Here is a 16,225-nt window from a genome sequence, read left to right as displayed (position 1 = left end):
TCCAACCCGATGAAACCCCGAGAGTTTGACCTGCCCCAGATCCAAGGGTTTGACCCGAGACACCACCCATGGCTATAAAGTTTTGACAAACCCCAATATTCTGACTCGAAACACCACCCGCTCCAAGATTCCGACTCCAACCCGATGAAACCCCGAGAGTTTGACTCATCTCAATACTCTAACTCGTGTCGTAACCAAGATTCCTTGCCGATGAAAACATGAGACACTGACCCACCCCAACACTCTGATTCGATCCGTAATCAAGAGTTTGAGCGGCTGAAAAGTCATGATTCCTTGCCCACGAATCCCCGATATTTCAACAGGTCGAAACCCCCATAGTTTGACCCGCCCAAAAATTATGATTTGCTCCGTAACCCAGAGTTTGAGCGGCTGAAAAGTCATGATTCCTCGCCGAAGAAATCCCGATATTCATTGCCGATGAATCCCCGATATTCCAAGCCGTCCAAACCCCGACATTCCGACCAGATGAAACCCCAACAGTTTGATCCGGCCCAACACTCCGACCCGTTTCGTAACCAAGAGTTTGAGCGGTTGAAAAGCCATGATTCCTCGCCGATGAAACCCTGATATTCCTTGCCGATGGATCCCCGATATTCCAAGCCGTCGAAACCCCGACATCCCGACCGGATGAAACCCCAAGAGTTTGATCCGGCCCAACACTCTGACCCGTTTCGTAACCAAGAGTTTAAGCGGCTGAAAAGCCATGATTCCTCGCCGATGAACACTCGATATTCCTTGCCCACAGATCCCCGATAATCCAAGCCGTCGAAACCCCGAAATTCCGACCAAATGAAAACCAACTGTTTGATCCGGCTCAATACTCTGACCCGTTTCGTAACCAAGTGTTTGAGCGGCTGAAAAGCCATGATTCCTCGCCGATGAACACCCGATATTCCTTGCCGATGGATCCCCGATATTCCAAGCCGTCGAAACCCCGACATTCCGATAAGATGAAACCCCAACAGTTTGATCCGGCCCAATACTCTGACCTGTTTCGTAACCAAGAGTTTGAGCGGCTGAAAAGCCATGATTCCTCGCTGATGAAACCCCGATATTCATTGCCGATGGATCCCCAATATTCCAAGCCGTCGAAACCCGGACATTCCGACCAGATGAAACCCCTACAGTTTGATCCGGCCCAACACTCTGATCCGTTTCGTAACTAAGAGTTTGAGTGGCTGAAAAACCATGATTCCTCGCCGAAAAAACCCCGATATTCCTTGCCCATAGATCCCTGATATTCCAAGTCCTCGAAACCCCGATATTCCGACCAGATGAAACCTCAACAGTTTGATCCGGCCCAACACTCTGAACCGTTTTGTAACTAAGAGTTTGAGGGGCTGAAAAGCCACGATTCCTCGCCAATGAAACCCCGATATTCCTTACCGACGGTTCCCCGACATTCCAAGCCGTCGAAACCCCGACATTCTGACCGGATGAAACCCCAACAGTTTGATCCGGCCCAACACTCTGACTCGTTTTGTAACCAAGAGTTTGAGCGGCTTAAAAGCCACGATTCCTCGCCGATGAACACCCGATATTCCTTGTCGATGGATCCCCGATATTCCAAGCCATCGAAACCCCGACATTTCGATCAGATGAAACCCCAACAGCTTGATCCGACCCAATATTCTGACATGTTTCATAACCAAGAGTTTGAGCGGCTGAAAAGCCATGATTCCCCGCTGATGAAACCCCGATATTCCTTGCCGATGGATCCCCGATATTCCTTGCCAATGGATCCCCGATATTCCAAGTCGTCGAAACCCCGACATTCTGATCAGATGAAACCCCAACAGTTTGATCCGGCCCAATACTCTGACATGTTTCGTAACCAAGAGTTTGAGCGGCTGAAAAGCCATGATTCCTTGCCAATGAAACCCCAATATTCTTTTCCGATGGATCCCCGGTATTTCAAGCCGTCGAAACCCCGACATTCCGATCAGATGAAACCCCAACAGTTTGAACCAAGAGTTTGAGCGGCTGAAAAGCCATGATTCCTTGCCGATGAAACCCCAATATTCATTTCCGATGGATCCACGATATTCCAAGCCATCGAAACCCCGACATTTCGATCAGATGAAACCCCAACAGTTTGATCCGGCCCAATAATGTGACCTGTTTCGTAACCAGGAGTTTGAGCGGCTGAAAAGCCATGATTCCTCACCGATAAAACCCCAACAGTTTGATCCGGCCCAACACCCTGACATATTTCGTAACCAAGAGTTTGAGCCGCTGAAAAGCCATGATTCATCGCCGATGAACACCCGATATTCCTTGCCGATGGATCCCCGATATTCCAAGCCGTCGAAACCCCGACATTTCGACCAAATGAAACCCAACAGTTTGATCCGGCCCAACACTCTGACCCGTTTCGTAACCAAGAGTTTGAGCGGCTGAAAAGCCATGATTCATCACCGATGAACAGCCGATATTCCTTGCCGATGGATCCCTGATATTGCAAGCCGTCGAAACCCCGACATTCTGATAAGATGAAACCCCAACAGTTTGATCCGGCCTAATACTCTGACCTGTTTCGTAACCAAGAGTTTGAGCGGCTGAAAAGCCATGATTCCTTGCCGATGAAACTCCAATATTCCTTGCCGATGGATCCCCGGTATTCCAAGCCCTCGAAACCCCGACATTCCGATCAGATGAAACCCCAACAGTTTGATCCGGCCCAATACTCTGACCTGTTTCGTAACCAAGAGTTTGAGCGGCTGAAAAACCATGATTTCCTGCCGATGAAACTCTAATATTCCTTGCCGATGGATCCCCGATATTCCAAGCTGTTGAAACCCAGACATTCCTATCAGATGAAACCCCAACAGTTTGATCCGGCCCAATACTCTGACCTGTTTCGGAACCAGGAGTTTAAGTGGCTGAAAAGCCATGATTCCTTGCCGATGAAACCCCAATATTCCCTTCCGATGGATCCTCGATATTCCAAGCCGTCGAAACCCGGACATTCCAACCAGATGAAACCACAATAGTTTGATCATTAAATCGTGTAAATAATTAGGAAAACATAAAAAATATTTATATATTTGATATTCAAACATGTTTATAACTTTTTAGAAATTGCAAAATGACTCAAAAGGTGTCCGGCAGGTGTCTTCGAGTTTCTAAAACGAACCAACAAAAAACAACGATACTAGGCCAACAATCGGTCCCGCATACTAAGACGTTAAAAAAGTAAAAACAAACGCAACGAAAATACCACATACTAATACTCGGTCCCATATATTTATTAAGACAGTCGACCAAAAACGTAACAAAACTATTTCTTCTGCTCCGGCTTCTGCTCCACCAGCTGGCCTCGTTTAGCGCGCTTCTCTGCTTCAAGATGTTGCTGTTCAAACTTGGCCTTGTACTGGTTGACCATCTCTTCATAATCAACATTATTTATCAGAAGCGGAGCAAGGGTACCACAAATTTTCATATAATACGAGTTCAACGCCTTGCATACTTGTTTGGCATAGCGCTCTAATATGAACACAATCTGTCCAACGCACGCATACCATCTGCAGTAGTGTTGTGGCTCGGAAATTAACGGGCCCATCAGGAATGCCGCCACAACCCTAACCCGATACAACTCTTCCTTCTGTTTCCCGTGTCTTTTGAAACACACCTCGTTAACTCTCTTTATCATCTTTTTCAACCCCTCAATATCATAATCATCATCGTCGTCTAGCTCCAAATCATCATCGTCGTCGTCTAGCCCCAAATCATCAAGTTTCTTCACCACCCCATCATCAACATCGTCATTCATAACCTCATCGTTGTCGTCATTCATAACCTCCTCATCTTTATTTACGGCCCGTTTGATTGCACTTAATGACCATCTTAATGAATCATGGGATGACCGAGTCAGCAGATTAGCCATTAAGCCCATTTGGTAACAATATCTGAACGGGTCCGTGAATCTCTTAACGATTCCGCTAAAAATCTGACGCTTACTCGGTCAGAGCAACATCTGAATGAATTCTGGACTCTTCTATCCTTAAATAATCTTTTAAATTTCTACCCTACCTCATAACACGATAGTTCTTATCTCCTTCCCTATAAAAAAATCTCCTCAAGGCGACTGCTGTGAAAACCACAAAAATATCACACGAGAATAGTTGACGAGATTTTTTCAAACAAATAAATTATATCTTTCTTCTCCATCAATCTCCCACAAAACAAGCCTTTATATTCCTGCGTTTTTGTGTTACAATGAATATGTTATTTAAATTCAGAGTACATAGGACTTTACGTAGATTCTCTATCAATTATTAATAATAGGGTAAATTGTGAAAGAGTTGGTGATAATTTGAAATTGTTTGAAATTTTCATACAACCATCATCTGTGTGTTTTTATGAAAAAAATGATATCCTGTGTAATTTCTTTCCACGGGATATAAGGCTGCTCAGTTATTAGCAAGAAGTTCACTTGAGTTTGTGGTTTCTTGTTCTTGGTCTGATGTTTGACTTTATATCACACTTTGTATATTTTAATTTACATAAATGCTATATCTTTTATTTGTCTGAAGTTTTGTTTTCATTATAACTAGTTGAAGAGATTTGTGAGAATATGAGAACTATTATTCTTTTTTTTTATATATATCACAACACACCATATGCTTTAATAATTAAATAAATAAAAAAAGATAGAGAAGAAGCATTATTGTGAACAACAGGACACCCCTGGAGTTTGAAAAAAATCATTTGGGTGCATATTTTTCTTTCATAAAAAATTTTGGAGGTATTCTATTGCAAATTATTTTTATGCATTTATCTGTTATTTTATTAGGATGGTGAAAAAGTTGAACCCCTATAATTCAAGACTGAATACTTCATATAGATATAGTTATTTGGTAAATAAATAGTTATAAAGTGAGTAAAATATGAAGAGAGTTGGAAACAATACATGTTTTCTGGTTTAATATTTTCACTTAGCTCGGTTCTTGTTTTATTAGGTATCTATTTATATGTAGTAAAGATATGTGATATTGTATCTTAGTTTTAATTTTTATTTTGTACGTGAACATCCATTAGTGTAGGAATGGATGAATCAGATGAAAATAATAGAGTCAGATGGAATAATAACGAAGTCGATAAATGTTTCCTCGAATCGTGTATCCAAGAAGTTGCTTTAAATGGTAGAGAAGGATGAAGTCTTAAGGCGGAATCTTGGACCAAGGTTATGAAAGCTCTCAAGAATAATTATAATTTTGTGGTTTCTCAAAGACAAATGAAGAATAGATACGATTACTTAAAACAAAAGTATCAAGCTTGATTGCTTTTAACTACGAAAACAGGCAATGTTTACAATCATGCGACCAACACCATCAACATGACAAAGGATGAGTGGACCGAGTATATAAAGGTCTAATGTTAAAGTTTTTTATTGTGTTATCTCAGTACTTTTCATTAACCATTCCACTATATTAAGAATTATTTGTTACCTAAATACAGGTGCATCCTAAAGCAAAAGGGTTAAGACTTGCACCGTTACCATATCCAGATCTTTGTAGAGCATTATTTGATGGAACCACTGCTACAGGGGTTCATTCTTGGGGACCTAGTTCCCAAGATCTAAATCCTAGTACTAGCTCATTTTCTTCAACTGTTCAAAATGCGGAACAAAATAACATAGAAGATATTTTGTTTGGTGATGAAGATCAATATTTTGTCCATACTACAGAGACTCAGCCTAATGATTACAACCGTCAGTCTCAAGGAGAAAAATCCAAAAAGAAAAAGAAAAAGATTCAACATTCGTCTAGTGATAATAATTTAGTAGAAGAGATGTAAGCAGCTTTGAAGTTTATGATAAAAAATAATAGTGGGACTTCAGTTACAGATTCCATTGCTAAATTGGATGAACTTGGATGGGATAAAGAAGACATCTTATATGTTTCAACTGTTGTAATCTTTGGTAGTTGTGCAGGACATAGAGAAGCTTGGGTGGCACTCCCTAAGGATAATATGGGAGTTCTGAAAGCATGGATTAAAAGAATTGGACAAAACATGGGATATGAATTTTAACTTACAAGGGTCTATGTATCAAACTTTAAGAATTTAGTAGTATTCATTTATATATGATTATAGATTTTTTTTTTAAGTTTCATAAGCCATTGAGCTTTTTTATGGTGTTTAGTTTCATTTTTAGTGACGATAGACTTGTTTAGGTGGTACGTTTTTAATAATGATACACTTGTTTTACACTTACATTCTTGAATTGATTTCACTTTATGATTCATATTTTTCTTATAAAATGTACATTCTCAAATATTGAACTGTTCATTTATTTTAACAGGTCAAATATGGAAATATACGAGATTATGATATTGATGATGATTTATTGGTACACACAAATTCGACCAAGATATTTGATGCGTGTACCAAGAAATAGAGATAACAATTCAGCATTGTCGGGACACGCTTACACATTAGAGCTATTGTTTGGATCAGACACACAATGTATTGAATTAATGCGCATGTCCCGTGTTGCATATATTCGTTTGAGCATGCATTTTAGACAACGAGGGTGGCTACATGACAGTAGACGTGTATCAGTAGAAGAAAAAAATGGCAATTTTCTTGCATACTATAGGGCATAATCAGCGTCTTCGCGTAATGAAGCGTAGATTTCAACACTCTTCACAAACAATTCATGTGTATTTTCACGAAGTGTTGAGTGCAATGATGAATATGGCAAGAGAGATAATAGTGCCTACAACATATGACCCCGAATCCAAATATTTCGGCAAGTTTTAGGAGGTTACAACGAATTTTGAAAGTAAATATATTGCATTGTGTCAAAAAAAATTCGTCGTTATTTAATTATCTTGTTTATGTAACTTCTTTTTAATTTAAATACATGGAGTAGTTGGTGCACTTGATGGAACACTCATACAAGCCATTGTCCCAATTTCAAAACAAACTTTGTACAGGGGTAGAGGAAAGGGAGAATGCTATCAAAATGTTTTAGGAATATGTGACTTTAATATGATTTTTACGTTCGTTTGGGCAGGCTGGGAAGGGGTAACACATGATTCAAGAGTTTTAACAGAAACCGTTGCTGATCCGAGAAACGGTTTTCCATGGCCTCCCGCTGGTATTACTTTAAATTCAATCTAAATTCCAATTATTTATACTTTAAATCTAATGCTACTTTATTTATGTAATGATTACAGGTAAATACTATATTTGTGATGCTGCATACACACATACAAGAGGATTTATGGCTCCATATCGTGGTGTACGGTATTGGTTAGGAGACTATCGTCGTAGGCGTGCTTTGACCAAAGAAGAAAAATTTAACCATGCTCATGCTCAACTAAGGAACGTCATTGAACGAACTTATGGAGTTCTGAAAAATAGATTTCCAATTTTAGAAACGATGGCCCCATTTTCATTTGACGTGCAGAGAAATATAGTGATTGCTTGTTTTGTGGTGCATAATTTTATAAGAAAAGAGCGTATTAGTGATAGATTTTTTGAGGAGCTTGATCAACCCAATGTGCCTTTTGATGGTGCAAATTAGGATGGAGAAGATCATGAGAATGATGGTACAACAACCGGACCATGGTGGGGGGAGGAAGACATGCAGTATATGGCAAATGTCCGTGATGAGATAGCAACTCGGTTGATGCATTGAGCGACCAATTATAATTTTATTAAATATTTGACGTTAATTTTAGTGACTTTATCTTGAAGTCAATTTTAACTACTCTAATGTATTTTTATATTTTTGCTACTTTTATTTGCGAATTTTATATTTATTAGTTGTTTGAAATTTACATTTTATCTATGTTAAATATTTTAAATTTATTCTATAGCAAAATGTTTAATGTCCGACAAAATTTTATATTTAAATTAAATTGACAAAGTAAAATGTCGCATTAAATAAGGGTATAACAGTAAAATAACAATATTCAGAATTACTGGTATTTTGTTATCAAATGGACTTACTTGTTCAGCATTCAGCATTCAGCATTCAGTCACAACTCTTAATCATTCAGAAACAGATTCAGCATTCAGCATTCAGCGCTTAATCCTGTCAAACGAGCCCTTAGAACCTCGTCGTCGTCGTCATAATTGTCATTTAGAAGCTCGTCATCGTCGTCATCATCTGCTACTCCATAGGGAATTGGAGGAGGTGAAGGGCATAGTCAGTTGATTATGGAAGAAACGTTAACATAGACTGACAAATCCTTATGCACTTTGTCGATTTCGACTTGGACTTCATTCATATACTCTTCTGTAAAGTTAAGAAACTCTTTCTTGGTGCATTTTAACTGTCGAACTGTGAACTTCTTGCCCTGCTGAATATGAATATTTATTTCAGTACTTCATACATTAGATCAATCATACTAATTTCATAATTATTCCATATTCAAACTCAATTACCAAACCTTTAAGTAAACTTGCTATATATATATATATATATATATATATATATATATATATATATATATATATATATATATATATATATATATATATATATATATATATATATATATATTGATTTTCCTACAATCACTTCTCTCTGGAAACGAAGGATAATTAAACCACGAAACGATTATGCGTATCAAAGCAGCACTTAAAACTACCAATCAAAGAAATAAAACTAATTTTACGGGACGAACGTGAAGCAAGAGCATGCGATTAAATTTATAACATTCATACACGAAAATCACTTCCACTATATTTAAATCGAATAGACGAAATCATAGTATTAGATGTGAGAGAACTATTCACTAATAGAAAGGGAATTGTACCTCAACTGCAGGCAGAATTTGATCGGGTTTGATGTACGGAACCACTGGATCCATTTCTGTCGAGAAATCGAAAAAAAAAATTAATCGGAGATGTAAAAATATCAAACAAAGAATTTGCAAATGAATTCTATACGCAGCTTAAATGTGAAACCCTAACACAATGAAAACACTAACCCGATGATTGCACAAATGGACACAAAATCAAAAAAAAAAAAATATCGAGAAATTGAATTTACCAACTTGATAAATTCTTAACCTAATCCAAATTACAAAATTTTCAGATGCCCCATTTTCCAATCGATTCGATGATCATCTGACCGAGTGTTGTTAATGGAGAGAGTAAATTTTGCTGATAAACAAGGGTTGGGCATAAAAATTGGCGCGAATAGAGGAACGTTGGATTAGATAGAACTGATGGGCTTATTTATACGAGGGCCCGGCCCATGCCTAAATAAAGTTTTTTGAAAAAACGTGAAAATTGAAAAATACATAAAAAAAAAAAAAACAAATTGGCCCATGCAAGTATCAAACCTGCGACCTTCGCGTTATTAGCACAACGCTCTAACCAACTGAGCTAATGGGCCATTTTGTATGTGCAAGAGACGTGGTAATCTGAAGATGATAGCTTGCTCCAAGTGCAAAGGCTCTGGTTTGATCAAACAACGTGGACCGTTCAATTTCATCACAGCCGTCGGTGAGAAACAAGAGCCTCTGAAATTAGAATTACATAAATTTCATTCCTCACATTTCTTAAATTGCCGTCGGTGAGGAATGAAATTAGATATACATAAATTACAGAGAGACGAGGTTTTAGTGTGTGTTTTTCGAAAAGAGAGAAGGTGGTCGAAGAAGACAACTGTGAAAATGGTAGCTATAAACACACAACAAAAAGAAATATATATATAATTAAATGTGTAGGTGGCATGTGGGACCCACATTTCGGGGAGGGGTTTTGGGGAGGAGTAATATGGATGCTCTTAGGGTTGAAGAAAAAAAAAACAAAAAACAAAAGAAAACATGATACCATGATTTGACATTTTGTTTTTTGTAGGGAAAATGAAAGTTGGCATGTAAAGCTTGCAATGGAATTAAAAAAATTTGCAGAGGAGGATTGTAATATCAATCTTAACTTCATGTAATGCTGCTGCCTTTGATTTCTTATATTCTAAATTGCTCAAACTAGCACCATAACTATTTGAGTTTTTTTTAGAGATAGTTGATTTTAATTTTTATGTTTGGAGATTAGGAATTTGATCATGGGATTGCAGTAATTAATTATTATGTGTGACATATGCTTTTTTTTTTTTCAATATTTAGTAGATATAAATTTAATTGTTGAGTGTTTGAATTTTATGATAATGTTAATTCATTTTTTTTTACAATAAATGTCAATATTGTTGGTTGTAATTAGTTATGGATAGTGATTCGCATGGTACTGATATTGACTCACCCTCAAACACCATTACACCAAGATAAATAAATAATAATAATCCAGTGCAGACTAGCACTTCGACTCTGAAGGGCATCTCTCCCCTTCTGAGCCAATTTCCGAAGATGACCCGCTTCGTTCTGAATCTTCAGATTCCTTCACAGGCTCTCAACTTTCTGTCGGTACTTGTTTCTCTCCCATTTTCTACTATGAACTGGCTCAAGAAAATTGGGAAAATTTGAGTAAACGTGTGTGTTTTCCTGAGCGTGTTCTCTCTCGCTTAGGTGTTAGAATCCTTTGAATTCTAATTATACGAGAATTAAATGAAACTTGTGCCACAAGTTTGCATATACCGTGAGCTAAAGAAGGGAAGAGTCCTTGTACTTTTTAATTCTTTTAATTTGTCATTAATTGATTTATAATAGGAATTATTCTTCTAAAAAGTTATTCTTATTTTAACCCAAGACTTTCTTGTGTGCAGGTCTCTTACTATTAGAACCAAAATTGAATTCTAATTATTCTCAAAGTCTTGGGCAACAAGCCTTGTATGTGCCGTGTGTTTTTCTAAAAAGGAAGGAGTGGTTCCATTGGTTTATATGTTGTCATTAATTGTGATATTATTTTATTTGGGAATTAGTGTTTGAATAGGAGTTAATATCTTTTGATAAGATTTATATCCTAATATGCCTGATACGTATTTTGCATTAGACTCTTGTAGGATTCTTTATCAGGCTTATAAAAGTGGAGCAAATAGATGTTAGTGTTGTGCGTGCCTTTTTGAGAGAAATATTTTCTCTTTTCTGTGTTGCTCCCGGAACGTTTTTTTCATCGAGAGAAAAATATACAGAGAAAATATTCTTGGCTCTCGTTTTTATTGTTCCATCGTGATACGTGATTTTCATAGAAATTATACCGGCTTCAAGGCTTTGTGTTGAAGACACCAAGATTCAAGGAATATCACAAGTTCGCTTCTTCTATACAAAAAGAAGATCGGTTCTTCGGGAGAGGGGTTTAAACAGATCTCGGGAGAAGATCGATCCGCCGACTGAGGGATTCAGCGGTGAAGGGAGTTCAACCGTGCGGAGCAAGGGACGTGCTGAAAATTGAAGATTTATAATTCAGCGTAGTATACAAGAACGGCGTCAACAAAGAGGGAGTCTTTGTATTTTGATTAAGTCCTATTATTGTATTCGTAAAACTAAAAATTAGTAAATTTTATTTGCAGGTCCCCGTGGATGTAGGGTACAATTGTATCCGAACCACATTAAAATTTGTGTCTCGTTTATTTCTGTTTTTACGAACTGCTTCACGAACTGTTGCAACACTTCACGCAACAGTAACGAAAAACTGAATCTGACACAAATAATTTATATCTGCACGAAATAAATTCTAACATTAGGGATCTTTCGTTTACTCAAATCTCAAGGTCTGTTGGGAATTATAGTGAGTGCACAACCTTATGATAGGTATGTGATTGTCGAATTTTATGCCAACTTGTCTGATCGTTTCTCTGTTGTGGGGTCTCAGGGTATGGAAAAGTGTTTGTTAGGGAACAATTCTATAATGTGACTCCTGACTTGATAAATGAATTCTACAAGTTCCTATGCCTCTACCAAATCTGCAGTTTCCATAAATACCCTGGCTTCTGTGCTCACATCCAAAGTATTGAAACACTGGCCCGAACCCAAAACAGCTTTCCATGTTTTGAAATGCAACAATTGCTCGGAAACGCACTACAAGAAAAAGACGTGGGACCCCCACGAAGCATCTTGGAGGTGAGATCCATGCTTTGTAAAGATGCCACCAACCACAAGGACAACAACTACTACTATTAGTATGTCTACTAATTGTTTTGGTAAATACGAGATTGAAACGAAGGGTAAAATGGTATTTTTCCGTAAAAATATGTTTGGGTAAAAATTGAATAATTTATGAAATTTGGTTCTAATTAAGGTTAGATTGAAATTAAATAGTGAAATTGGAGCATATGAAAGTATGATAGGCTATTTTAGTATTTTACAAACCTCTGGTTCATGTGTGAATTTTTTTTAAAGAAATTTATTATATGAATCTCTTTATAAATAAGTACCCATTAATTCACTTATTTGCAAAATGTGCACACATAAATAATGAGATTGTGGAGAGGAGACAAAGTTAGGTCCACACGTTATTGTCCTAACTCCTACGTCATCAAACTTGCCTAGCAAAACAAGTACAATCATACGCGGCTACGCCCAACATGCGATCTCCGTTCTCCTAACATTAGATTTTTCAATTATTGTGCTCAAGTTTTTTTTTTCTTTTTTTTGATCAATTATTGTGCTCAAGTTTACTACTTTTCTATTAGTTTATTATCCTTAATTATTTTCTTGTTATTATGCATAATAAGTGTGTTTTTAAGTACTACCATTCTCGAGAATAGAGATAAAAAATTAAAAAAAAAAAAAGAAAAAAAAAGAGAAAAGAAAGTACTAACACTTGTTCCCGCATGGGATGATCTGGCGGTTGGAATAAGTACACTTATGCCAATTGACCCAAGTTCGAATAATCTTGTCAATACCTATAGAAAAGTATTTATGATTTGTTTTATTTAAAAAAAGAAGAAGAAAAAAAAAACAGCTGCTGGGAGAATATGTGACACTGTGAACGAGAAGAAACATGTTAATTATATACTTCAATACGTTGCTCCCGTTCTGCAGGGCAAGATTCCTTGAAGATCTTCAAGTGAGCTTCCAAATTTTTTTATTTTTTTTTTAAATAATTTGAGGAACATCATAACACATATTGAAATTATTGTACTCGTTTGTATATTCATCGTCAAATTCTTCGTCAGAATCAATCACCATGATCACCCTCAAGGACGGAACCAAAATCAAAATGTAGGGGGACCAACTAAAATTTTGGAGTTCGGGGCAGCGCCCCGAAAAAAAAATTAGATTCACAAAATATTGCCAAAAAAAAGTTTATATTACTAATTTTTAATTAACATATCATAAGTATATTTTATTTTAATCATCACAAAAAAATCTAAATTAATTCTAATTATTCTAATAATCTATTGCACTTAATATTTCGGGGATTCATGGCATTATCTCATCTTATTTTTTTAAAGGCATTGATAAAAAAAAATTCAAAAATAAGTAATATTCTTAAATTTTTATTTAAAATAATACAAGTTTAAAGCATCTTACTCCATCCATGCTAAAAGATGTGTCGCTTTGGGTTATTGTGCACATATTAAGAAAACTAATAAATGTGCGTCGATTTTAGAGAAAAATATATAGAATGACTAGAATATCCATGTTATTAATGTTGTTTCCATTAATTCTATCTCAAATAATGAATAGTAATAAGGGCAAAATTGAGAAAATAATAATTAATGCATCGTTGAAATTCTAAAGTGATAGATAATTTGGAACAAGAAAAAATTCCCAAAGCGATAGTTAATTTGAAACGAAGGGAGTATTTTATATTTTATATTAAATATAAAATATTTGTCTATAATTTATAGGGTTAAATACAAAAACACCCATGTACTATGGACTTTGTATCATTTACCCCCCTGTACTACACATAAATACAAAAACCCCCCTGCTATTATATTTTTTTCAAAGTATGACGAAAATACCCCTGCTAAACCTATAAATATAAGGGTTTGTTTGAGCCATTTTCCACTATATTTTTTAACATTTTCGGTCAATTTTACTTGGGAATTTTTTTTTTTTCCTTCAAAACATTTAATTACTTAGATTCTTTTTTTTAATTTTCTGAATAAAAACCTTTTATTTTTTTCATTTTGAACTTATTCATTTTTTTCTTAAATGTCTTCCGGTAGTTCAAATTATCAACAATAATAGGATTGTAAAGATGTTTGTAATCTTAGGATGTTTGAACTAACGGAAGACATTTAAGAAAAAAAAATGAAGAAACTCAAAATGGCAAAAATAAAAGGTTGTCTTTAGAAAATAAAAAAATGTAAGCAATTAGATGTTTTGGAGAAAAAAGTATAAATATCAAAATTTTCAACGTAAATTTGACCGAAAATGGTAAAATATATAGTGGAAAATGGCTCAAAATATATATATATATATATATATGCTTGAGTAGGGGTATTTTCGTCATATTTTGGAAAAAATGCAATGTGAGGGGGATTTTTGTATTTATGTGTAGTACAGGGGGGTAAATGATACAAAGTCCATAGTACAGGGGTGTTTTTGTATTTAACCCTAATTTATATAAGATTATGGAGAAGAAACAAAAAAATAATGGGTTAAGACACATATTTACAAAAACTTTGGGGAGCCAAAAGTAATATTGAAAAAATATAATACCAAATATATATATTTTCTTGGGGGTGGGTTCAACAGCCTTGAAAGTACCGCCACTGAATTCATCCTACTAATAAGGAAAAAAAAGAAAAAAGGAAAAAAAATAATTTAATTAAAGGGCATCGTAACTCGGGAAAGGAAAATTTTGTGTAATTCCCGTAATTATTAAATATTTAATAAATAGAAAAGAGCAAAACGCACTCGTGAGGAAGTTGTAGGGCCGGCAATCTAGTTTATAAACCTCGATCGAACGTTCAGTTTTACATCATCGTCTAAAGTATTGATTGAGATGGGTGGTAGGAGGTTGGTGTCTCTTCTGTTTTCCCGAGCCGGAGTTTCAAATTGGATATGCCGGCGGCGGATGAGCACGTTGAGCGTCTCAGATGGATCTTCTCGGTCGACAAAGGTCTTGCCTTGGCTGATGCTACCGCCAGCCGTCGAAGGCGGCCAAGTGACTCACAACTTCTACAGCCTCGGCGAGAGCAGAGTATTGAGCATCAGAGGCGGCGGCGATGGTTTTAACATCGACGACACAAAATTCGTGGGATCTTCAAAGGGTTGGCTAGCTTTGTTGAATAAGACCAACGACGATCTGTTGCTCACAAATCCCCTCTCCCAACGCCACCTTAAGCTTCCGCCCGTCCCATTGAACCCTAACAACATATTCGGGTGCGTAGAAGGTCTCATCACCTCATTCTCTCCCAACGAAGAAGAAGAAGAAGAAAACTGCCGCGCAATGATGATTTACGGATATGAACTAGCATTTTGCTGCCCCGGCCGCAGCACTGAGTGGACTCCCATTGGATCTCGTCTTACCAACGACGGCTTTAATGGGTCCGAGGTGGTTAGAGTCTACGAGTCCTTTGTCTACTCCGCCGCACAAGAGTTGTTCTTCTGCGTCACCGATAACAGCGATTTCGAGGCTTGGGATCTGCGTGACCCGCACTCTCCGGTGATGATTCCGATGAACGACTTGTCCGCGGACCCGGAGATGTACCCCGTCGCCTACCGTTCCCGTGAAGAGTTGGTCATGAAATATTTGTGCAGGATGATGAGATCCCTCGTCGTAGACGAGAAATCCGGTCAGCTTTTTCTGGTGATTAGGTTCGTGGCTAATAACGTGGACTCTAATGGCTCCTTTGTTTCGCCCGATCTCTGCTATGATGAAAGTTTACCTTACAAGACTATCGATTTTGATGTTCATAAATACGATCCGGAGAGCAGAGCATTTATGTACATGGATCATGGTTCTTCGTTGGGAGGGGACGACGACGGTCTGGCCTTATTCATAGGTACAAACCACAGCTTTGCCATCTCAGCCAAAGACTACCCGGAGGGATTTGTGAAACCCGATTCTATTTACTTTACTGATGATCTTCTTAGGAATGACTTCGATGATGATGACGAGCTTGATTATGGTGGGCATGACATCGGCATTTTCAGCTACAAGGATCGATCTTTCTCACCCTGCTATTACCCGTCTGATGCCAAGAGCTTTCGAAGGATTTCACCCTCTCCAATGTGGTACACTCCCACCCCACCCCTCTAGTACTTCTCTTCTATTCGCCTTGTTGTATTTTTTTAAGTTATTTCAAACTCTTGAGTTTCTTTTTCTGAATTGGCATTTCATCATATTGATTCACTCTTCTTTTGTTTTATGTTATATTTCATGT

At 37.1% G+C, this 16,225-nt stretch overlaps 1 protein-coding gene and 1 non-coding gene across 2 annotated transcripts; one reads left to right on the top strand and one right to left on the bottom strand.

The window, feature by feature from the left end:
- Positions 1 to 9,305: 9,305 nt before the first annotated feature.
- TRNAI-AAU (transfer RNA isoleucine (anticodon AAU)) lies at positions 9,306 to 9,379 on the bottom strand. The gene has a single exon. It is a non-coding gene; the product is annotated as a tRNA-Ile (tRNA).
- Positions 9,380 to 14,689: 5,310 nt separating this feature from the next.
- On the top strand, positions 14,690 to 16,194 carry LOC148767118 (uncharacterized). Its single transcript, XM_088825416.1, has one exon. It carries the CDS (start codon positions 14,842 to 14,844, stop codon positions 16,099 to 16,101), a length of 1,260 nt encoding a protein of 419 aa, XP_088681542.1. The 5' UTR covers positions 14,690 to 14,841; the 3' UTR covers positions 16,102 to 16,194.
- Positions 16,195 to 16,225: the final 31 nt, after the last annotated feature.

This window comes from Erythranthe guttata, chromosome 11, assembly GCF_056151865.1.
Source record: "Erythranthe guttata isolate IM_541 chromosome 11, IM_541, whole genome shotgun sequence".
In the NCBI taxonomy this organism is placed as follows: domain Eukaryota; kingdom Viridiplantae; phylum Streptophyta; class Magnoliopsida; order Lamiales; family Phrymaceae; genus Erythranthe; species Erythranthe guttata.
This window is presented reverse-complemented; position numbering and strand designations above follow the sequence as displayed.